General features: G+C 46.5%; 9 protein-coding genes across 9 annotated transcripts; 4 read left to right on the top strand and 5 right to left on the bottom strand.

Annotated features, from left to right (window-relative positions):
* Positions 1 to 1,530: 1,530 nt before the first annotated feature.
* GLAREA_13071 (uncharacterized protein) lies at positions 1,531 to 3,750 on the top strand (the record flags this gene model as incomplete). The annotated part of the gene is made up of 1 exon (XM_008084728.1): positions 1,531 to 3,750. One exon carries the CDS (start codon positions 1,531 to 1,533, stop codon positions 3,748 to 3,750), a length of 2,220 nt encoding a protein of 739 aa, XP_008082919.1.
* A 1,243-nt stretch (positions 3,751 to 4,993) lies between these two features.
* GLAREA_13070 (uncharacterized protein) lies at positions 4,994 to 7,329 on the bottom strand (the record flags this gene model as incomplete). The annotated part of the gene is made up of 3 exons (XM_008084727.1): positions 4,994 to 5,943; positions 5,993 to 6,462; positions 6,509 to 7,329. 3 exons carry the CDS (start codon positions 7,327 to 7,329, stop codon positions 4,994 to 4,996), a joined length of 2,241 nt encoding a protein of 746 aa, XP_008082918.1.
* A 1,480-nt stretch (positions 7,330 to 8,809) lies between these two features.
* GLAREA_13069 (Protein kinase-like (PK-like)) lies at positions 8,810 to 9,470 on the bottom strand (the record flags this gene model as incomplete). Its single annotated transcript, XM_008084726.1, has 2 exons — positions 8,810 to 9,307; positions 9,417 to 9,470. The coding sequence occupies 2 exons, from the start codon at positions 9,468 to 9,470 to the stop codon at positions 8,810 to 8,812; spliced, it is 552 nt and encodes a 183-aa protein (XP_008082917.1).
* A 332-nt stretch (positions 9,471 to 9,802) lies between these two features.
* Positions 9,803 to 11,991, top strand: GLAREA_13068 (alpha/beta-Hydrolase; the record flags this gene model as incomplete). Its single annotated transcript, XM_008084725.1, has 7 exons — positions 9,803 to 10,021; positions 10,068 to 10,133; positions 10,185 to 10,299; positions 10,345 to 10,421; positions 10,486 to 11,449; positions 11,505 to 11,641; positions 11,770 to 11,991. The coding sequence occupies 7 exons, from the start codon at positions 9,803 to 9,805 to the stop codon at positions 11,989 to 11,991; spliced, it is 1,800 nt and encodes a 599-aa protein (XP_008082916.1).
* An 803-nt stretch (positions 11,992 to 12,794) lies between these two features.
* On the top strand, positions 12,795 to 13,427 carry GLAREA_13067 (Mss4-like protein; the record flags this gene model as incomplete). The annotated part of the gene is made up of 1 exon (XM_008084724.1): positions 12,795 to 13,427. One exon carries the CDS (start codon positions 12,795 to 12,797, stop codon positions 13,425 to 13,427), a length of 633 nt encoding a protein of 210 aa, XP_008082915.1.
* A 153-nt stretch (positions 13,428 to 13,580) lies between these two features.
* On the bottom strand, positions 13,581 to 15,794 carry GLAREA_13066 (uncharacterized protein; the record flags this gene model as incomplete). The annotated part of the gene is made up of 6 exons (XM_008084723.1): positions 13,581 to 14,368; positions 14,424 to 14,604; positions 14,651 to 14,752; positions 14,803 to 15,252; positions 15,301 to 15,518; positions 15,566 to 15,794. The coding sequence occupies 6 exons, from the start codon at positions 15,792 to 15,794 to the stop codon at positions 13,581 to 13,583; spliced, it is 1,968 nt and encodes a 655-aa protein (XP_008082914.1).
* Positions 15,795 to 16,681: 887 nt separating this feature from the next.
* On the top strand, positions 16,682 to 19,024 carry GLAREA_13065 (uncharacterized protein; the record flags this gene model as incomplete). Its single annotated transcript, XM_008084722.1, has 9 exons — positions 16,682 to 16,778; positions 16,826 to 17,162; positions 17,208 to 17,628; positions 17,678 to 17,865; positions 17,911 to 18,039; positions 18,093 to 18,220; positions 18,328 to 18,379; positions 18,428 to 18,804; positions 18,855 to 19,024. The coding sequence occupies 9 exons, from the start codon at positions 16,682 to 16,684 to the stop codon at positions 19,022 to 19,024; spliced, it is 1,899 nt and encodes a 632-aa protein (XP_008082913.1).
* Positions 19,025 to 19,489: 465 nt separating this feature from the next.
* On the bottom strand, positions 19,490 to 20,968 carry GLAREA_13064 (uncharacterized protein; the record flags this gene model as incomplete). Its single annotated transcript, XM_008084721.1, has 1 exon — positions 19,490 to 20,968. The coding sequence occupies one exon, from the start codon at positions 20,966 to 20,968 to the stop codon at positions 19,490 to 19,492; it is 1,479 nt and encodes a 492-aa protein (XP_008082912.1).
* A 1,058-nt stretch (positions 20,969 to 22,026) lies between these two features.
* On the bottom strand, positions 22,027 to 23,204 carry GLAREA_13063 (uncharacterized protein; the record flags this gene model as incomplete). The annotated part of the gene is made up of 4 exons (XM_008084720.1): positions 22,027 to 22,431; positions 22,481 to 22,737; positions 22,809 to 23,129; positions 23,171 to 23,204. 4 exons carry the CDS (start codon positions 23,202 to 23,204, stop codon positions 22,027 to 22,029), a joined length of 1,017 nt encoding a protein of 338 aa, XP_008082911.1.
* Between the last annotated feature and the right edge of the window lie 759 nt (positions 23,205 to 23,963).

The following is a 23,963-nucleotide window of genomic DNA, read 5'->3' as shown; positions in this document are numbered from 1 at the left end:
GGGGCTGAAAGAGTTGTTGAGTTACTTACGGTGTCTTGATGTTGACTGCTCTTGATGTCTTAGTTAATAAATAGGGTAAGATAGCTCCTCAGCTTCTTGTCTCTCTGGGGTTTAAGTAGTCGAGCTCGTATTCTTTCAACTCCATAGTCTTGGTTTTGTTTTTGGAACACTTCGCCACTTTTGCCCCTTCACATGTATTTTTAATATATATTATATCCTCAGCGAATTCCGAGTTCATCTAGAACATCTTGGTGGGTGGCATTCGACTCAATCATGTGGTTACAAGGGAGGCGAATTCCAATGAGCCGGCCAGATGAAAGGCCTGCGGCGTATTAATAACCTTGTATTGACAGTGCTTTTAAGTATCTGGGGTTTTAATGACTCGGGCGTTGAGTGTTGAAGCTGAATACCTTGTTGGAGATGCTCTTGCCACTGCTTTGCTTTGATATTGAGTTGGAGGGGTCTTTGCAAGACCATATATGTGGTCAACCATACTACCAGGTACCGTATAAACTGACGAGTGTGGTTCCAGAGCTAATAGAGCCGTCACCTGATGCTTATCCAGAATTTGTTGGTTGTTTCTGTATTCCTAGAATAACCTATCAATTCAGAAGGGAGTCTTTTAGTAGTATGCGATTAACCTGTTCTAGAAAGGCTACCCTATTGTAATTCCGGTCACCTTAATGTACGCCGTAGACACATTTATGTAGACTCGAGTAGACCTCACTATCACTACCTCTACCTTGCTATCGCTATCTCTACCTCAATATAGCTACCTTATAGTTACTACCTTACTATTATAAGGTTCTAATAACACTATTATCGCTATTTAATACTATATTATAGTATATACTATTTACTATTAATTATAGACACTAGTACGTCTTTCTTCTCTTTAGCTATACTAAGTAAATATAAGTAAATCTAAGTACAAACAGAGGTATAGTAATAGTAAACTTAAATAAAGAGAGAATTTAGCGATATCGACAGCGACAGTAAAGTAGCGACAGCGACAGTAAAGTAGCGACAGCGAGGTTCCAATTATATGAGAGTTTTATACACTGTGCGTTTATTAGGTGACCGTATTTCGCATGCTGGATAAAAAACTCCATTCAGGATTCAGAAGCGGTCAACCCCAAGCCACCCCGGCCAATTTCTTCGGTATGAAAGGCTGCATGTTTTGTGTTACACCAGCATGTGAATCTGCAGCCGGATACATGTTTCACGTGACATGTGTTGTCCTCAGCTCTTGCCTCTTCTGTTTACTTACCCAATTCTTTCTTCCATTTAACAGACACACTACTTCACAAGTCAAGTAATTTCATAGATTTGAAGTCTACCCGATCGTGGCTGTCACCACCACGACTACAGACCTGATGACCTGATGAGATGATTATTTTGAACTGGTTGTTTCAACCACACTAGTCTGCACCACTACAACTTCGACGCGCCTTCTCTTTCCAGTCAAGCCCTTGAATTTCAATACTAATATTGGTGCAACGCCACAAAGAGACAATTCTAACTTTGACAATGTCGCTTCAACACAGCGTTGCATCTTCACAAAGAAGCTTCAACCGAGACCCACAAGAATCATGGACCAAAATCCGACATATAAAAGATCAAGAGTTCGTGGTAACTTCCAAAGCAAATGAATCACCTCTATGCTCTATCTGCCGGAATATGCTACGCTTGTTGGACGGTAACATACATGTTACTTGCGACATTAGAGTTGAAACCCGAGCGCAAGCGGGGTGCTATCTTTGTGCCCTTTTCGCCTTCCGACTCAAGGATTCCCGCTACGTGATAAAGGGATACAGAAAAGACCAACAAGGCCCGAGGTTTACTCTGCGTTACATAACAGACTTCTTCCGATTTCACAATTTGCCAATTCACCTTGTGCAGTCAGAAGAGGAACAAGTTGCGTACGGGAATAACCCCAGTTGCTGGAATGTTCTTACAACATCAGTGTTGGGAGTCGATTACAAAGGTGCAACGTCCCACAATCTCCTTGACTCTTTTGACTTGCTAACTGTCACAGGTCACATCTCAGATATCATTGCTCAACCTGATATCTTATCACTCAAAAACAAAATGGAAATAGCAAGTGTCTGGATGCAGCAATGCAAAGCTCGACATACCTCCTGCGCATTAGTAGATCCTCATATTATTCCAACCCGCGTCGTTGATGTCAGCCTACAAACCCCGCCAGCACCGCTACTTTGTCTTGGACAGGCAATTCCTACTGGGGCAAAATATGCCACACTGAGTCACTGCTGGGGGGATCCAAACACTATGTCCGTCAAACTTCAGCGTAGTACACTCCCATTGATGTTGCAGGGAATTGATTTTAACTCTCTCCCAAAGACATTTCAAGATGCCATCAACGTTACGCAGAGTCTTGGCATAAGGTACCTCTGGATAGACTCTCTCTGCATCATCCAAGACTCAATTGAAGATTGGCGGCATGAGTCAGCTTTAATGTCTCAAGTATATTCGAACGGCGTTGTAAACATATGCGCAACTGCGGGATCGGATAGTACCAAAGGTCTGTTATTCGGTCGGGTAGCTGATGTAACTTGGAATGTTCATGTTCAGCTACCGAAAAATCAATTTCCAGAGACAGCAATATTCTGCGATCCACAGATTTGGCGTGACGGTGTAGATAACGCTGTTCTTAATCGCCGCGCATGGGTCTTACAAGAACGTCTTCTTTCTAGACGCAATCTGTGCTTCGGTGAAGAACAACTTTTCTGGGAATGTTGCGAAAAGTCAGCCTGCGAAATGTTTCCAGATGCGATACAAGAACAACTTCTGGGAGCTAATGATATGCCCAGCCTTAAAATTTTCTCTTCTGTGATCATTCAAGATGCTCCTAAATTGCCGGAATTACGAAGCATCTGGAACAAATTAGTCAGGTACTACACAAATTGCCTGCTAAGTCATCGCCTGGATAAGCTTGTGGCTATTGGAGGTATTGTATCACGTCTTCAAAACATGTATGGCGGTCAGTATATGGCTGGCCTGTGGCGAGACCGTATGGCATATCAGTTATGCTGGCTGAGAGACAATCAAGACGAAGACGAAAACATGAGATTGCCAGACAACCCGTGCGAGCTTGTATACGTTGCACCTAGCTGGTCTTGGGCATCTTGCAACTATCAGGTTGTCAATTTCAAGGCATCTCTTTGGGAAGACTACTACTTCCCAGTAGTTGAGGTTGTAGACGTGCATGTCGAACTTGTATCAGAAAACCCCTATGGTGAGATCAAAGGCGGATTCCTTACGTTGAAGGGTCGTCTTGCCAGAGCTGAATACAATGAAGAAGGCGTTCGACTATACCAAACGCCAAAGCTGGCAAGCTTTAAAGGGCCAACGTGGGATCCCGACATTGTTTTCACGTGGGATAGTCCAGGCACCCGTGAAACCCTCGATGAGAAGGCAACTTTCTACATGCTGCCAATTCTTGGACACAGAGTGCCACTTCTTGGACACAAAGTGCCAATTCTTGAACACAGAGATGCTTTTAACGACCTCTACGATATTCTAGGAATTGTAATAAGGCCCATATCAGGACACATGCCATTGAGATTCAAGCGACTTGCTGGCTTCCGCGCGTACGGCCTCTCTGCACCAGCAGCGGCCGTAGTTTGGTGTGATTATTTTGACAAAACCTACGAAGATTGTGGTCTTGATCTAGAACCCTCTACATCTGCGACGGGGATCACGCAATACACAATTACAATCATCTAAACCCTTTTGGTCGAATTCTAGGAGCCAACTAATTTGACTGGGAAATTTGCTTTTTAGTGAACACAGAAACTAGTTGGATTGTTGAATATTTAACATGAAGAAGTCTGGGTGTCAAGGATGGAGGATGGAGGATGGAAATCCGGCATCCTTATAGGCTGGCCTAAATAAAGGGACTCAATAGGTTATAATGTTTTCTACCGACTTTGGTTTTGGAATCTTACGGTCCCTCGGTTTTATGACCTTACGAATTATGACAGATTTCTCTCTGTGTGTATGCGATTGTTTTAGAATAACATTGGAGCTGGAGACACTTTATCTTATCGATTACAATCTCAGTAAGTTACTACTGTATTACCTAAAGTATTTTCATTTCGTCTTAGGCGTAGTGACAATTCTAAGATAGCTTTATTTAGGGATCTATTAACTGTTTACATCCTAAATGCTCCTACTAGATATCTCGGTGATTTATCTAGTTGCTTTGATGTAAGTAATGGAAAATACTCGGATTTTGTCGCGACGATGATTCCCGTTCGAGAATAATTTTCCTATAAGAAGACCGACTTTCTTATCCTTTCGACGAATACTTAAACGGCAGTGTATCTAGGAGATATACTTCGTACTTTGTGCTATACTCCTTGTTTGTTTTGTGAATTTGTTGAGCATGAGAAGAGGTTTGAAAGTAGAGGTCTAATTTAATGGTTTTGCTTGTCTAAAGAAAGCAGTTCTCTATGTACCTACATGAGCGGGCCAGGTAATGTTCCTTACTTAGCGCCCTAAAAGTCGTCCACAGACGCCCCTAATGCCGCAATATCTAATAACAATATATATGTCTATATTTATTTTCATACTAAAATAATAATCCTAGTTTAATAAAAACCTGAGTTATTTTAGTCATTAAAAGCGATAAAGACAGAGTACTTTAAGTTGACATTATTATCTAGTTGCGTAATTTTTCCACCTTCTAGTATTAGGAAATTTTTATTTATAAGTACGGTTCTATACTAATTGAGGACAACATACAGTCTTACGAACCTAGAGAAAGACGGTAGATAGTATGGTTATAGATAAATGAACGTTAAAAAGTACAAGTTTAAAAGCGAGAATATAGCTAACCGTAGGCGCTCTCCTGCAGTAGTAGGATTACAAGGAGCTGAATATACAAGGCTTAGTCGGTTGAATAGACATAAGGTAACGGCATCGGGAATCAATAGTCAATTACCTATGTATCCTCTATACCTTTCCCTTAAGTCCTGCTCCCAATGCCGTTGTCACCGCTCGTACTGTCCTCAACGGCGACGGCACTTTCTGACACTTTTATCCCGCTTAACTCCGCCTCTGACTTTACTGTTTCGATTCGCCCCTCAATAATCGGGTCTCCATGTCCACCACAGAAGGCAAAGAATCGATGACCTCCCACAGGGTTCTCTCCAATGCCGACACGGGTGCTCATAGTTTCCTCCTTGGACCCTTCGAAGAGGTCCCAAGCTACGTTAACTGGTTGCCCGCGGTTGGTGACGTTCTTGTCGAAAGCGCTCGCTGCTAGCCCGGCAATGGAGATGATCTCTTGCTTGGGCTGCGTTGCCCTCAAGTCTGTTCGCCTCAGCGAATGAAACAGAACCCAAGCATTGAAGAGGATTGAGAGTAAAAGAAGCACCCCGAGAGTTAGTAGCGGTGCCTTGGGAATACGTGCAACTAGTCTTGAGTATCTCTGCTGCTGGTCCAGGTTGTCTGCAGGTTCGACTGCAAGTACTGCGAGTGATAAGTAGTGTCTGTGCCAAGTGTCAATCCAGTTTTCCAGTGCAGACTCTCGGTTGTCAACAGTGGCTGTAGTGGCCGCTCCGCTGGAAAGAAAAGGGTCAAAGTTGTACAATGTCGGTAAGAATATTGCGTTCACTAGGTCCAGGTTGTTGAGTGGGCTCATTTCTGTTGATTTGAGGGATCCTTTGACGTAAGTGTACGTGAGATTGACCAATTCTGTGCTACAACCTATGAAATTGTTGAACGTCGGGAATGAGTTGGATTGTAAGCTCCAGTAGGCAGGTAGTCCATAGGGGCTGGGTCTAATGCGGGAGTCTATTCGGGAAACGGTGTAGAAGGCATTTGCAGTATTGTCGACAGTCATTACTTCTTGCCACTTCTGGTCAGTGAAAAATGATGTCACGAGGCCAAAAACTCCGCTTGCAACGATTGTGCCTTGGGCAACAGGTTCAGTTGAGTTAGGCCAGCCGAGCGGAACACCAACAAAGTTGCCACATTTCGCGAAAAGAGTGTTGGGATAAAACTGTCGTGCCATTCAAACCGTTCTGCGGCGACAGATAACACCACTCGTCGATCGTTTGACAGGCTGACCGGACAGCATATGTATTGGCATGATAGTCAAGATTTTCCCGGTGAAAAGTTGGTCCAATATAAGCTACGCGCTCCTCTCCAACCGTGACGGTGACTATGTCGGATTCGGTGTCTCTTCCGGAGATTACAGCAACAAATTTCTCTGGGTCGGTGAGAATCGGTGGCACGTCGGCGAGCAATCGCTCCATGATACAACTGTATGGATCACCAATGAAAGCTGAGTTGCTGGATGTGCAGTTTGGGGTAAGAGTACGCCCCCAGGATTCCATAGGATCATCTATTGTCCCACTCTGAGAAGAAGTGGTGAAAGAAACCGTGGAGGTTCCAATGTGCAGCCAAGTATCTACCATCCAAAGCCCGAGTCTAGCTGGAGTTAGAAAATTTGAACCTGATACGGATCGTAACGTACCCGAGAACAGTAGATATGAGCACGACAAAGCCGGTGTGAGAAAGGAACATGGATTGTTTTTCGCGGCGACGAGACTTAGCGTAGGATAAATATTCCCACAGAGACCCCAGAGTTCCGCTTTTTAGACCGAGAAGTAAAGACAGCTGGTAGGGCGTCAAGAGTCTTTCGTGGCGTGAGAATAACGCGTCGGAGCTAAGCTGTTCACTCTGTCTATGCCAGAGCAAAGTTGTCAAAAAACCGGGCAGTAGCAGGGCAATAGTACTTGTCCATGACGCCACAGTCGTGTACTGGGTCGCATCAAAGTCCACATAGAAGGCTGTTGGGTCTGATCCGCTCTCATTGTACACAAAATCAGCCCTCGAGTGCGAAGACGGTTTGACATGGTATCGCAACAGTAGTGATATCAAAACGGCTAACAGAGTGACCAAAGGCAAAATCGCAATACATGCTGACACACCAAATTTCCACGGCACACGGCCGGATCCAGACGCCTTCCCGGCTGACGACGGTCGCTCGTTCTTGGATGGTTGCGATTTCACCCCAGTATCAGCATCTTCGCAAGGCTGGATAGTATACTCGGTCTCTATGGTTTTGTGCGTATGGCGCCTCCAATAGTGTCGTGCCAGTATAACAGAGAGAAAAAACAGAAGAACGGGAATCGTGACGCTGAGAGCGATAGACAAGATGCTCGCCGTTCTATTTGGTCTCGCTTGACCACCAGTTCCAGCACCCGCGGTGAAATTGGTCAACAGGACGAGCTGAGGCCGGTGAAGTTGATTCTTCTTCGACGAAGTTAGTTGAACCTTAACGCTATCGTTCATGGCCGTGAGACCGGGTCTCTCCTGCCCCAGATCATAAAGCTCTAGGAAGATTGACCAAAAGCCGTGTGGTAGCTCGTCATAGAGTGGGGACGACCAGCTCGGAAGATTTAGCTGATAGAGGCCATCGTTGCCAGAAATGTTGAACGAGCTATCGTCGCCAAAACCTTGGCTGTAGTAGAACTCTCCGGGCCCAACTATACCGATGCCTGGAAACTGGACTTTATGTTCGCCACAATGAAATTTGGTGGTACATCGTCAACAGTCCACGTCATATTGTACCGCTGGTCCACATCGATCACTTCGCCCGAGCGCGGTGTGATAATATTGAACCCCAAAGCTGGCGCGGAAAGCCCTAGGGCGGTGATGATTGAAAATTGCATTTCCACTGATGTTTTCCGGAACTTCTCTGTGTTTTCACGGTGGCCCAATGTAGCTTATATACCGGTATCTGTTCACCAACACCGCCGATCGCCATTCTCCACCTGCGGCTCGCAGCTCAGCTCACTGTCAAAAGACTCCCAACTTTGGGTCTCGAATCCTAGAACCCGGGAAGAAGAATGAAAAAAAAAGAACGCCCTTACACACCCAATTAGAGGACAAGGAGCTGAAATTCGATCTTGCCAATGGTGCTGGGGGACAAAGCGTGGCGTCTGCATGGCACAAACCTTTCAGTTTCCAACTCGAATGAGGGGACAGAAGAGCCAGATGATCAGCCAAAGGTTGCTGAATAATTCTCTGTCAAGACTGTCAGAATACGCCTCCATTAAAACGCACGGAGTGACAATAACGCACCTTTTCACCCTAAAACACCTAATTCTCTGGCAAGTCCACTTAAATATTAATAAAAAATTTAGAGACTACCTTACTGGTGAATTACATCTCTATAGAGGAAAATTAACTTTTACTTAATATCCGCGCTTTTGTCAAGGTGTTTCGTAAGTCGATCTTGTGTTCGCTTATGTTGCGATTTCCACGGACACGTATTCCGACAGCCTCGTGTGAATGGCTGGCTTCCTCTGCATTCCGATCAAGCCATTTTTTGGAACTTTGCGGAGAGACAAGCATTCAGCTGAGCGCGAGCTGGCGCCTCCCAGTTATTCTATGGTGGCTGGAATTTGCCAGTAGGGTGATCGATTATCTGCTTAATCTGGCGCTTATAACCATCAGTAGCTCACGACTGTGAGGATGCCTATCCATCTAACCTCCGTTTAGAGTAAGCGATTGCGATCACCGGACAGAGATGAGAAGCAATGAGTTCATAAGAAGCAACTGAGAACGAGACAAACCTACAAGTCTATGAACCTTCACTACTCTTCCCAAGTTTTGCAAACACCGTAATTGCCTAGTGACGAGTGATTGATCCTAGAAAGCGGTCGGTTATATACTCACTCTCGTAGCATTTCTGGAAAATGTGCCCGACGTAGTTGTGCCAGTCGAGCTTGTAATCCAATACATTGAAACTCTTCACAAACTCCCAGTATTAGGGATACCATCCCGAAAATTCCGAATCTATAATGGCAGCCAACTTCCCATCTTTGACAATGATATTGCGGGGTGCAAAATCGCCATGCGTGAACACAATCTCGTGATCTGTCCTCAAAGAACGTGAGGCCATGTCATGCATCACGGTCGGGATAGCTTTGAAAGTGTCAGACAGAAGGAAGTCATTGAAGGCAGCTTCAGTATCGAATGGACCGTCCACGAGGTCGAACTTCCGCACATCCATTGCCTGCCCTCGGTTGAGTGCTCCAATATATCGCCCTTTCAGACCACGTAATTCAGAAAGAACCTGCTTCAGCTCAGCTGCGAGGGCTAGCTTCTGCTCCTCGAGAAGCGTACCCCATACTTTGTCCAAGCTTTCCCCTGGGATATATTCCATCGTGATGGATTTTATGGATGCGCTTGTATCTTCGTAAACGCGAAGAATAGGGATGTTGGTATTCGCCGCAATAAATCGCATATTATCTGCCTCCGAAGACTGTAGGTTAGGACTAGATTTGACAACCCTATTTCCAAAGCGGACCACCTTGCGTTGAAAGTTCGAAAGCAAAACAATTCCTAAAGCTATTTAGAGTTGAGTCTCTTACAGCATAAGGAAGAACATTGACATCTTCCGAGTCTTCTGGAGTTGTAACGTCCATGGTGAACGAGTTGGTCCTCGATGATTGATTTTCGAAACAGCGCGCGGAAGCCAACTGCTTGAAGTCAGCGCGAACGGAGTATCCGCATCACGTGTGTACCCACAAAACCCCGCACTCGTACTGAGCTCGTATTATCCAATCAGATCCATCTGATAAGCCGTCCCGTGACCGGTCCCCTCGCTTCGCCTCGCCAAACAGTCGGTCAGGGTCCTCTCAAAAACTGTAACCACAGCGATAACAAGTGACTACAACGACGTGGTCGTGTCACCCATCCACCCTTCCTCAAACCAGCTTCCACATGGATTCTCATGTCAAGAAAATAATATGAAACCATGGAAAAAACACCTCTCCTCACTTCTCGGCGTGATAAGGGCAAATCGAGAAGGTTCGAGGGTGTGAGCTTGCTAGTGGTGGCTACCTTGAGTCTTGGTATCAGTCTATGGGTCTTGCTTAGAGCACATGCATTTCTGAGATATGAGAGCCCAGGTTTTTGGGATTTGAATGGGAAAGAGGGGGTTGAGGAGGGTGGTGGGGAGTGGAGGTGGAAGGATGTGAGTTTAGGTCTTGCTGGTTCGTATTTCTGCTGATGGGTCAAAGATTAAGCCGGCAAAGCAGTTGAGGTGGAAGAGATGTTATGAGAATTATGACTGTGCTGTGTTAGATGTACGCCTCTCCCTCTCATTTTACAAGAAATAATCTAATTTGATAATGCAGGTCCCGTTAGATTGGGTTGAACCATCAGATAAATTACGTGCTAGTATCGCAGTTATAAGACTTAACGCCACGATTAGAGGAGATGAGTATAAAGGCGCTGTTTTCATCAACCCAGGTACGCACACTCTCTCATTATCCAGCAATAAGCTGACAGAAACAGGCGGACCAGGTGGCTCAGGAATCTGGTTCATAAAACACTTCTCCCCATATTATCAAACCGTCGTCGGAAAGAACTACGTTCGTCTTCTTTCCAATCTATACTGTCCAATCTCTACTTTGCCCCAACTAACAATTTTTACAGGACATAATATCCTTCGACCCCCGCGGTGTCGGTTTCACAGCCCCACACATCTCCTGCCTAACCCCCTCATCCTCGCTCCTCTGGTCTCTGCTCACACCTCCCGTCCTAGACGCGCACGCGGGAATCCTCCATGACGCCTATGCTCGTGCGCAGGCATTCAGTCAAGCATGCTCTCCTTTCCAAAACTCCACTTCAGCACTCGCTTACGTATCCACCGCTTCCACGGCTCGAGATATGTACGCGCTCGTTCAAGCCACGGGGAATGAGAAGTTGAATTACTGGGGTTTTTCGTATGGAACTTATCTCGGCGTCACGTTTGCCTCGCTATTTCCTGAAAAGGTGGGGAGAATGGTGAATGACGGGAACGTCGACGCTATCGAGTACACTAACTCAAGAGGCGTGGGATTTATCCACGATACTGAGAAAGTAATGGATGCTTTTTTTCATTTCTGCTTTCTAGCTGGATCAACTGGCTGTCAATTTTGGGACACAAGCGAAGACGCAATACGCACTCGTCTCGACCTGCTCTTGCAAGAACTAAAACGCAACCCGGTCATCGTACCCGCAACAAATGAGGGAGGTCGACCAGAAATAATCGCCTTCTCATCCCTCCGCCGTCTTATAACTAGCACCCTCTACCGTCCTCTCATCATGTTTCCATCTCTCGCTACAGTTCTCTCAGGCCTAGAACGCGGGGACGGGAGCCTATTCCTCGCGCTCCGTCCGCCGATAAGTCAGGATCCGTTTGGGTGTTCTAATGACGTGGATGAGGAACTAGAGGGGACAGAGGATGCGGAGAAAGCGATTATGTGTTCTGATAACGGGGGTGTGGAGGAGGGAGTTGATGTGTTCGGGAAATATGTGGATAAGTTGATCGGATTGAGTCCGAGTGCTGGGGCGACGATGGCGGAGATGAGATTGGGTTGCGTCGGGTGGAAAGGGAGAGCGAGGTGGAGGTTTGATGGTAGATATCCCAGCTCTCCAATTCATCTTTGAGGTTTTTGAGCTGACAAATGAAGGACCATTCGAGGGCAACACAACAACACCAATCCTCTTCATCGCCAATAAAGCAGATAACGTGACGCCTTTGCGTAGTGCAATCGCGAACCAAAAAGGGTTCCCTGGGTCCAAGATTCTAATTCAGGATTCATATGGCGTAAGGTCCATGTTCTCATCTATCACCTCTCTTATTCCCTCATCTGTCAACCCCATAATCTCTCATTTATCAACTCACTATCCCTCATTCCAAGTCTACCCCTCATCCTTCATACTAATACCCCTCAGCACACATCCCTCTCCACGCCCTCTCACTGTACAGTAAAAGCCATCCGCGCATACTTCCAGCACGGCACACTACCTGCAGACATGAGCATCTGCAACGCCGATCTCGTCCCGTTCGAGCCGTGGGATATTAATGATCCTACTTCTTCGTCGTTCGAAGATAGAGAATTAAATCTCGCGCTACGAGAGCTGATGAAAATGCCTATACCTGGACTGTTTCGCTGAGAACGACAAAGATGATGAAATATTGAAAATAGACGGGAAATGATGGGAATGTATCAAATGAAGGAGACGAAGGATGAGGAATGAAATGAGATGATTTATGATTTGCACATATATGCGTACACAATAAGAGCAATTTCCGACGAAAGCGCCGATACGAAGAAAATATCGTCAAGAATGCGAGGAAGATGGAAAACGATAAATGAAATACGAAATGGTTACGATATGGACATTAAATCTATACATAGTAAGAGTAGCATCTGATATTAGTGCCTATATTAGGATCATTTCGCTGAAACTTTGTAATAAAAGCGCCTACACTAGGAAATATCGCTAAAAATGCTATGAATTCCGGAACAAGAAATGGGATGAAGTTGCACATCATAAAAAAATCTGATTTCTAACCGGAGATCTGGTGTCTTTCTTTCCGCCGTGAGCACACCGACTTCTCTAGTTTCCTAGTTGAGAGACTCCTGAGTGACTAGTTGTGGACAATCTGCATCAATAATAATATGTTAGGAACTTTAGTCACAACGCTCACAACAAACGACGAACTAACCACTGACCATTCTCTAAATAGAAGGGAAGCCATAATGTTGTCGTCAGTAGATATCTAATATCACGCCCTTCACCTGACATGGTGATAGGCCAAGAGATGCAACATAGATCTACAGTAATCACGGCCAAATATTCCCCCATTCTACAACAATGACCTCAGACTCTGGATATCTCATTCTTTGATATTCGAATGATACTCCATTTTCAAAAACACCCGAATCGCACTTCTTCAGATCCCTCAACAGACCATGGCCTCCCTACCCAAAACCTCATTCACCCTAAAAGGCGGCTGCTTCTGCAGCGCAATCCGCTACACAATCCAAGTCCCGCCACTCTCCGCTCGTCCCATCATCCCCGTAGAGAAAGACGAGCCTATTGGTGTCCAAGACGAAGTAACAGCACGCCTACCCTTAATTGACCTCGATCACTGCAACTCCTGCCGCCGCATCTCCGGCTCCGTATTAGAATTCTGGCTCATCATCCCACAATCATGGGTTCGTTTCTCGTTACTCCCCAAGGACCCAGCGTGTGGCCACGCTGAACCAGCAACAGTGGATGTGGTGACCGGAAAGAGCGAAATACTAGAGTCGACGTTCTTGAGTAGCTACTCGAGTTCAGAGGGTGTGAAGCGGAGTTTCTGTGGGAGGTGCGGCACGAATTTGACGTTTCACTATACGGCGCTGGGTGGGATGGCGAAGGCGGCGAGGGAGAAGGGGGTGGAGTGGGAGCCGCATATGGATGTTACGCTTGGGAGTTTGGATCGGGAGGGCTTGGAGATGGAGGGGATGAGACCTACTGAAGTTGCGTTTCCGGAGGATGGGATTGGGTGGGTGAAGAGGTTGTTGAAGGAAGGAGAGAAGTGTTTCTCTGAATGGATTTGATTTGTTGGGCAAATCTAACCCCCATGGTTTTTCGTTTTTTGAACGTGTAATAATTCTGTTCGTGGTTGAGAATTGTGGTTGTACTATACCACAATAGAAAAACTGTATAACGAAATCCGTAAGAACAGAAACTCTACCCCTCTATAAAATCAATCAAAGAGTACCTAAATAGCGCTGACTTATTACCTCTCTTTCCGCTAACATCGGATCTGCGATCGAAGATTCAGTCCTCATTCCTGTTTCTCGATTTCTTAATTCCTCGGCTACATCCGCACAATCAGGTTTTGCCCAATAGGTCTCTACAATCTCAAATGTCCGAATCAGATAATACTGGTCTTTACCGGGGACCGTCTCTTTGCGAAATACTGGCGTTCTGTTACTATAGAGCTCCCGACCGCGATGACTGCCGACACGGGGCACGATGTACCTAAATGCCAGCCAGTACAGGATCGCGAAGGCAAACACAGCTACACCGACTGTCTGGGAGGTGTACCAAGCGATGTGGTTACTCTGCGCTAGTGTTTTCTTGGTTGGATCAGGAATCCACATACATATTAAAGGGAAGGCTGTGCTGGTAAGAAATATGAGCGCGGCGGTGATGCTGAGCCAGTGGTTTGCTGGGGATATCGAGTGCCACAAGCTACCAGGCGAGATGCGAATGTACAGCACACCGAGTGCAATCCAAGCAAAGATTACAACGTCCAAGACGTAAGCGTAGACACTCACGACAAAGAAATAAGCGTCCCTTCCCGCATTATCTGACGATCGTGAGCCCACCAATGCTGCGCAGATGAGGATTGTGGTGAAGAGCCAGTGCAGAAATAGGGCAGGAACGGGAGTCAGCTCTGCGGACTGGTCTCGCTGGAAGTTGTAGCCCTTCGCCCAAAATAGACGATATGGGAAAGGCGGAAGAATGTTTTCTTTCGCAATTTCTTGTTTCACTACACAATTATGAGCTAACTACACGATTATCGTCTACAGCATTTGGTCACATACCTCTTGATGCCGTGAATGTAACGACAATGATATTTCCAAGGCTCGATACCGCTTTGAGCCCAGCAAAGGCGCGGCGCGCCTGATATGAAGACGTTCCAAATAAAGTAGCACTGCTGATCTCGAAAAAGCGGCTGCCAATGTCAACACCTGCAGTCTGTTCGTGTTCAGGGACAACTAAGGTCTGCTTCAATTAGCAACAAGCCTTTACGTGGTGTTTCGGTACGTACGTAGGCAATGTTGAGTAGCGTGAACATTATGCAAACGATGAAGATCGCTGTAAAAGTCGAACGCTTGAAAGTTGTCTTTGGCCGGTCGATTTCAGCCAGGACCTACCACATTGTTAGCCATGATCATCATATGAAGAGTTGCCTATTCGTACGTAGTTGGCTTGATGGAAGCCACTGAAGGGAAACAAAACGAACAAAAACGCTTCTGCATATTTGAAAGGTTTGCTGTTTGACGTGACGTGGCGGAAGGCTGCCGGGGGACTCAAATCGTTGGTCAGACTTGGAGATTTCTTCCCATTTATTGCCGCCGTCGTAATCCCTATAATTACGAGAAAAAGCAGGATCAGGAATTTGGAAGCCCCGAGGAAGCTGTTCAAGCGAATACCCCAGGTACGCGACAGACCATGTAAAATGCACGCAAAGGTAGTGGCCATGATGCCGAGTCCAATTATACTTCCGTAACTGGCTTCTGAATATCCGGCAGCCAGGAGCACGTTCTGACCAAAGTTGATAGAGTTTGCCGCGGTATTACCTATTATGAGGAAGGGAATTCCAAAGACACAGACCGCGAAAAATTTAGGGCTGGGCATTATATAGGTAAGCTTTTTGTCCGTTAGCTTTCAGGACGAAGATCGAGGGAGACTCTGTACATAATTGAGTTCACCACCATTACACGGTGTGCAGCCTTCAATTTCATCCACGCTATTCTTGTCTTTCCATGTAAATCGAGGGATGGTGAGTCCTAGTTCGGCGTAGAGGTATGTTCCAGCGAGGGCAAATATGCTTCCACACATCCAATATATTATTGAGAGCCCAAGACTTCCTGTGTTCTGAGTGATAACAGAAGCTGACATGAATACTCCAGTACCTGGCCATTGTTAATTTGGATTATGAAGATGAGCTGGAAGAACATACCGATGCATCGATTCAGGATTAGGAAGATAACCTCATAGGGTTTCAACTTGTTCAATTGATCAACTCCCTTGAATGCCGTTTTATTAGGGTCATCTTTCGCCTGATTAACAGCTATCTGCTCATCTGCGGTGAGGTCGATCCTATACGGCTCGGACTGTGAGCCAGACTCCGAGTCTGGTATCGGCGCTTCTAGCACAGCGGAATCATTCGTTATCAAGTCTTCGCTCATGGTTTCTGGGAATCAAATAAACCGTGGAATCAGTAAAGCAATAATCTTTCAGAAGATGGAGAGTTCCAGTGAGCGGTATATATTAGTAATGGGAAATTGAGGAAAGACGGGGAGTTGAAACAAGTAGTAAATGATCCAATGTACCCATCTGCGTCAGGCTGAACTGCCATAATAGACAAAATCTCGGCAGCCAACGATTACCTATTGATGGTGAGGGACAGCCACCCTCTTCACTGCCAACTCTCCGTGTGCTGGTGGCGGGAACAGACAAGGCTGTATTTGAGGCGCTGGGCGTAATTGTTCAGCTAGGCTAAGCCATAAAGTGCGGGAATACCACTCCAAAACAATATTCTTGTTCTGACAAGATTCCCAAGGTGTGATCGTGCCGTCGCCAGTGCGTGACACAATACTCTGCGCACTCGACAACTTCGATAGTAGACAAAGCGACACTACAGCTAGATATCATACTTCTTTCAATACGATTTTCCCCCTCAAAGTCGCAACTACAACTTTATGGAAAAAGTTGTTTTCGGACGAAATCCCAGTTCCTCCTTGCTGCCCAAATGTCTCTGGCTGCGCAGAGAATATAAGACATGTCGCTTGATGGTTGCAGCCTAACGCCACAAGCCCAGTGAGGCTTTTTCTTGCACTGGTATACTATTTATCACCTCAATGCACTCGAGCCGGGAACTGCATGCGCTTTGACCCGGGGTTCTCGATATCCTCGTCCCAATCGCCAGCCTGATCGCTAGATGTTCAAATGTTGCAAATTTGATCTCCAAAACGTATTGCATCTGCACAAAAGATCTGTGCTCTGACAGACCTCCCTCATCGACAGAAGTATATACCAAGACCTTTGGTTGACTGTTTCGACCAAATATGACCAGATGGGTACTCCGCTGGGCGAGATTGCAGCCGTCCTGAGTCTGGGGAAATCTGCTCTGAAGCTATATAACACCTGCTTTAATCAAATACAAGAGCCTGGTAGGTAGCTACGATAAGCACGCTATATCAGAGCTAATTTCCTCCAGGAGATCAATTGCTTGAATTCGAGACGACTCTCCTGTCATTCACAGGGAATCTTGAAGTGGTCCAATCCATTAGTGATTTTGTAGCTTCTGGCCCCTCTGATATGCGAAAAAGGCTACAGGGCTTCCAGCAACTAGACTTGAATATCAGAGCCTCCAAAATTATACTGCAGGCTTGTGACAAATTTCTCAAGGAACAGGCTGCGACCATTCAGAAGCGTGGGCTTATGACAACACTCAAGTTCCTTGTGAAAGATGGATCACAGGATTTGAAGGATCTACAATACAGAATCCAGAATATCAACAGCCAGCTAAACACATCTATACTTACCATCAATCTGTAAGTATCCCCTCCGTACATGCGCTCGCGTCTAATATGTTTCAGCAATCTGCAAATCATATATGGAGGCAGGATAGAAGAGCGAAAATGGCCCGAATTGGATCCATTGCGGCGAGACTCTGTGACCGAACCACTTCCACTTCAGGTACCCTTCGAGCTTGCCCGCAGCCTAACAATAACTGCTCGCCAGCAACATAGCAAGCTAGAAAATGCTCCTGTTACCAACAGTATCGAGACGTCCATTGTCCATCTGTCCAGAGCAAAAAACAGACTTGAGTATGCGAGCAAGAATCCCATCCGGGAAGGCTGGAAAGCGGATGTCGTCCTTGACCTCATGATCAGCGCCTGGATCTTAACGGCTTTGGTCAAACCCAGATTCAAAGACTCGGCCAGCAATCTTGATATGCAGGCAACAAGCGAGGATACGAAGCCGAGAATAAGACCTTTGGTATGGCGAGTGGAAGAGGTGAGATTTTCTTTACAACTCATTCGATAGGCCAACTGATGGGGTGTAGGAGTTGCGTAATATCTTTGACACAAACTCTTTAGGCAGTTTTGAATCGGATAAGGCAGATATTGACCAGGTGCTTTCCAGCTTTGACTCACGTCCATTCATCCAGTGGGAATCGAGCACAGCGGCTGAAACCCCGCCGACTGACCAGCTAGAAGGGATGGAATCATACCTACAACCTATCCTTACAATGTAAGCGGCCAATAAATTTTCAAGGACGGAATTGACCTATTGTAGTAGCAAGCACCAATCTGAGAGCTCCACGCAGAAAACCACGCTCTACCTGCGAGACGAGAAAACGCTCATCATAGTGAAGGCGACTGAAGACCGGGATAAAAGGACGAAAGACAGAATGAGCATCCCAGTGTAAGAATCTAGCCGACGGTGATCTGTTTATTGCTGACTCCGAGTCGAACAAGTCCACTACATAGCGCCCAATTTGTCCCTATATACGCATTTCCCAACGCAAAACGTGGGGTTTGGAACGCATCAATCCAAACGACACCAAATAGCATGTTGGAGTCGCTCTCATTTAAGAGTTTGTCAAGTGAGCAATTTTCCATGTTGGATTACTGTTGGTTATTTTGAAGAAGTACAGGCAGGAGGATTTTCTGATAATGACTGACCGGTTCATCTGCTAACATCAACATCCAGCTCTGCATCAATTTCAACAAGCTATTACCGCATATGAAGTTAAATACTTCGAGTAAGTGACCGTATGATTTGTCAATGCCCAGGCTAATAACCTCTACAGAAAAAACATAGCCATGGCGATTTACGATGGTAAGCCGAAGAAAGAGGACGGCAAGTCGAAAGGTTTATACGGCAAGTTACAAATTTGGATCCATAACCCGATAAAACCGATCGAGAAAGAGGAGGATAGTTTGCGCCGCCTTCCGTCGGTTACATCAAATCCAGTCTCGTCGATATTAAGTGGCAATGGGAAACGTTCGACTCGAAACGCCTCAGAGTCTTCGCTACAACTTAAATCAGCACAGACGACTCGCACATCCATTCGTGATAAGAAAGATAGAATAGGAATTCTGGTCGACGAACCAGAGCCTCCATATCTAATCCTCTTCGTCGAAGGTGAATCTACTCAGAAGCCTCTATCCTTTATAAGTATTGAAAGTATGTTAATGACCGATTGTAAGCTTTTCGTTTCAATCTAATAGAAATAGTGAATCTTAGCACGACCGTAAAGTTGGAGTCGAATGCAAATGCGCAGTCGTATAGAGCTGTTGTCGAGGCATCAGGCGATCTCGCTGCAGAGAGGCATGAGACTGCTAATCTTGCTGCCGCGGGGATTTATCAGCGTGGCAACACCCCAGAGGTTGCGAAGAAGCTGTAACATATAACTATAACGTTTTTAAACGATCAGCGTAAGTCTTTTGTACTTGATTAACAACCTCTTTGTTAATGAAACTTCAAGGCCGCGCCGGTTTTGCTACACGTTTTGAGGAAATTCAGCTGTTGCATAGATTAAAAATGCGGGACTATAAAAAGGGTTTGTCTGGAATGTAGGGACCCTATCGTGTATTAATCATTATATGTTGTAAATAGCTGGGAGCTTGAATATATCAAGAGGTATCTTTATATATACCTTTATTTCTAAGATAAATACAACTAACAGCCTATCTACACTAACACCTCTAATACACACATACACCCCGCGCCCATATCTCCATTTTACATACCCCACACCCCCAACTCCACAATTCCATCCCAAACACCTGATATAAACCCTTCCCCCCAAAACTCCAGCCAATGCCAGCAAATTCATAAACATTTCAAAACATCACAACACCTCAACACCTCAAAAAACCCAAATCAACTCCACAACCCCATCCTCCCCCACCGCCTCCATCCTCAACCTCCCCTTCTCATCCTTCCCCTTCTCCAACCGCTCAACCCTCCTCACATAAGTCTGCCTAACCCCATACCCCTCGAGGATCTCCGTATCCAGCATGCGATAAGTACTCTTATCCCCCTTCCCCATGCGCTCTCTAATCGGGCCAATCCGATGGAGTGCCAGATCCGGGGGTTCATTCCAGGTATGTTCGACTTTAGCGAGCTCCGCAATCTCGATACCGTTTGGGTATTCGACGACCGAGTAGCCGTTGCTGAGCACGATGTCGTCGGCGAAGAGCCAGCGCATGAGGATGCCTTCGTCGCCGCAGGCTTTCGAGACGTAGGCGAGGGCGGGCATGTCGACGTTGTACCAGGAGCGCCAGTGGTGGACGGTGAGCATCTGGCGGCCGCTTTCATAGTAGCCGTCCAGCACGCTGGCGTCGCCGTGGAAATCCATTTGGTGGAGGTTGAGGTCGTAGGTGGTGCGGATGGTAGAGTGGGCGCGGAGACACTCGTTGACGATTTGGTCGCCTTGGTCGTTGGGGAGTTCCATGCAGGCTTTCCAGACTCTGGGATCTGTTAGTTTGGCGGCGAGGGGGACTGAGATGAAAATTCCACCGCCGCCAAAGGGGATGAGGCCAAAGTTCTTCATTTGTTGGATGTTATCGGACATGGCTCCTATTACAAGTTCATCTGATGCGTCGTAGAGTTTGTTGAGATGTGCGATTAAAGCAGGTAGTGAAGGAACAAAAGTATCGTCGTCGATTAAAACAAGCCATTTCGTCTGTGGAGTCCTCGTATCGTACAACTCTTTAATCAACGCAAAATACGCTTTCGCAAATGCCAAATTCGTACTTTTAATCGTCGTCTTGATCCCCAACTCTCGCATCTGTTGTTGTGACTGTTGAATTTTACTCGACGGTGGTACAAGGATATGTAAAGTGGATTTGGTATTCGGCAGCCAATGTTGAAGCTGCGGAACAGCATCCGGCAAGCGGTCGACGTTTGTGGAGATGCCAAACGCAAAGATCGATGTATCAACTTTCGGCGACGTCGGCACAGAGAGCGTCAACGGCGGTAACGTTGACTTCAAAGCGACATTCTGCAAATCTTCCGGCTCCGCGCTCAACATCTGCATTTCATCGAACAATTTCGTATCGTTAAGAATCGTCAATTCCTCCCGCGCGCCGAAGAACGGTCGTGTCTTGATGATGCGTCTGCTGTAGCCGAAACTGGGCGATAATTCATATTTCACGAGATGCGACAGATCGTGGAATTGGTCGCGTGATCCATCTGCGTACGGGACGGTATACGGAATCGTCTTCGGGGCTTGGAGAAGCGTGGGTTGGTGGTAGATGGAGAGGAAATGGTAGATCCAGATGACGGCCAGCACGCACAATGCGACGGAGAGGTAGGCGTTGCGCTTGATCTTTGCGATCACCATGGTGGGCGATAATTGTCCCATCGCGACGATGAACAGTCGCGAGCGCGAACTGTCCAGATCCAAATATTTTCCACGATTTGAAACGAAAGTAAGATGATGTCGAGCTGCGGCGTAAGGCTGCGGTTGGTTGGGTGTTGGTTGAGCTCGAGATAGTACCTTCCATCTCACGTCACCAGCTAAGTATAGCGCGTACCACCAGCGGCTTCATCCTGCACTACGCCACTTGGATGTATGTACGACGATGAGGAAATATGCCGATAAAATGATGATGAAAATTGTGCTTTGAGGGAATGGGACCAATTCTGCCAAGAGATATTGGCAATTTGCAGCTTTTCATTTACTGGATGATCGACGGTGCATCTACGGAAAGGAGGTGTTCACGATATCAGCCTGTTTGGAATTTGTTACAGGTACAAGGCGGCTCAAGCGAATATATATAGCCCAGGCTGAGTGTTGCAGATTTGATGTCATCTGGCTGCTTACATTGAGAATGTTGAATGTTTAGTGAGGTAAAAGCTATATTCGAGGCTGAATTGATGCGATGTGATGCGGAGAGTGTAGAAAGAACATCATGATCGACTGGAACCAAAGCTTAACACATTGGCAGCTGGATTACATTGTGCGATCGCCAAAGGTGGATGTGAAAAGTATAATCGCGACCATGAAGAGCCTGATGTAGTACAGACTTTTCCACCAGGACCACAACAGGAAATCATCATCTCCATCGAACCGATATGGATAATCAGATTTAGTCTTCCCAACTCTAAACTTACTTCACCCAAGAAAAAGTGCACGAATTAGTGATAGGAGCGGCTGTGTTTTACAACTTTTCGCTGGTGCATGTCAGCAACACAGAGCGACTCGCACATCTCAACAGCACGATCGCACAAACCCATCCTCACTCAACAATAAACACGTGCAGTAAACAAATCACAAGACCAATCACCACAACTAATAAATATCTCTGATTAAATTATCATATTCTTGCCCAGCAAAACCCCATCCCCAACTTCAAATACGCTTTTACCCACCAACCTTGATACAAGAAAATCCCTAACCTACACTCCCAAGTCAACTCGCATCCCAGCACAACTCCCGTCCACCACCCCCGGCGTCCTGGCCGCTCTCGGCGGCGGCGTGACACAAAGCGCCATTCTACTATCCTCTAGCGATGTCACTGATTCCGTGGCTGAGGACAGGAGCGTGTATGTAGACGACGAGGACACACTGCCGCTGCGTTGCGAGTTGGCGTAGTATTGGACGTAAGTCGTGTCGTGCGGTGGATTGGGACAAGTGTAGCGGCCTTTAGATGGTCGTGCGGGATAGGTTGGGGTGCGTTGTTTGAAGCGTCGGTGGGTGGGTGGTGGAGGCATGGAGGTGTCGAGGGTGAAGGTTGGTGAGAGGATGTAAGGGACGAATTGGACGGGGAGGAAGACGGGGGAGGGATGGGGTGTGTAGTTCCACTGGGATAGTTAGTAATGGTATGTTGGGAAGGGTGATGGGGATTCGAACCTGTGTGGGTGGAGATTGAGGATCGAAATAGTAGGATGTTGCTGGGGAGGGAGCGTAGTAGCAAGGGGATTGTGGAGGAGAATCGTAGCTGTAGGATGGTGTGGGAGGACGAGATGGATGTGAAGATTGACAGGTTTGTTGGGTTGAAGGTTTTTGCAGTTGCGCTGGTTTCATGGCACGAAGATTCAAATATTGCGTTTCGTTACGACCGTCTGCGATCAAGTTACGATTGTTAAAAGCACCTCCATCAAGTCTCGCTGAATACAATTAGTAAGGCATCACTCGAATTGCTTTGCGATCTAGCAGTAGAACATATCTGAAGACATACCTAGGACTTTTCGAAAAGGCTTCAAGCCTACCACCCTCACCCACCCATCAGTAGATCCAGGATAAACCATGGCATAGTCGATATTGAGTTGAGTCCCATCAGACACGCGCTTGGCGAAATCCTTGAGTGACTGCCATGAGGTATTCCAAGGCAACCCAGCCACGACAATATAATATATTCCTGTTTGATTTCCTGGTGGTACCAAACAGCCTTGCTCAGGCAATTGAGATTCTGTGCTCGGCATTTCGATGACTTGCTTTGAAGATCGAATTTGAACGATGGGTAATTGCAAAGCTTTTATGATGGAGACTCGGGGCTTCGCTACACTATTTGTAGGTTAGAAACCATCTGGCCATTCTTACCAATGACGGAGGTCACTCCGTAGCTATCAAGCATTTCAGCGTGCAGATGTCGATGCAGAAGAAAAAGCAGTTTCTCTCATAGGCAACGAACCGTCACACAAACCGCTTTGGCAAGAGGCACACAAGCCACTAAGCCAACCATCCCCATGTTTAACATACTCCGTCAAGCACAATGACCAAGGTGGCTGTTTGAGGTACTAAATTTGTGGACGAGATGTCAAATTGATGGCTCGATGGTCCAAGGAATAGTTGGCTGCGCCAAGGGGGTCCAGAGATCCAGAGGAGAACTCGAACTCGAGATTAGCTGGGTGTTTGCAGATCGGGGAAGCAGCCCGCTTCTGCGACTGTCTGGGGTGAAGGGGAGGAGGGAGTCTCGACCCGGTCTGGTGAAGGGCCTTTCCCACGTTCTAAGGGTATCACAGATCTGGTCGTTGTGGACGCCCCCAGCCTAGTACCAGGTTCTCGGAGTGCTATCCTTGAGCCACCAAACGGAAGCAGTAGAAGCTGAAGTGCGATTGGTATATGAGCTTTGGTCTGCCCGTGATAATAACGGCTTATCCATTGCCTCGTGAACGCCCTCCCACGTCGCTTCATGTGGGAGGCTCGAATCTGTAGGAAAATTTGTATGCCGATACGTGAATACACAACCTTAGGGTTTGTGTTCTGACGTTAGTCTCCGGGGAATTTTGGAAAGGGGTCCGGAGTGGTATAAAAAGCAAAGGTACATAGTGTGGCTTTTTGTAGCTAGCCTCGCTGGACTTGACAGATCTTAAAGTTCCTGCATGCGAGACAT

This window comes from Glarea lozoyensis, assembly GCF_000409485.1.
Source record: "Glarea lozoyensis ATCC 20868 chromosome Unknown GLAREA22, whole genome shotgun sequence".
NCBI lineage: Eukaryota > Fungi > Ascomycota > Leotiomycetes > Helotiales > Helotiaceae > Glarea > Glarea lozoyensis.
This window is presented reverse-complemented; position numbering and strand designations above follow the sequence as displayed.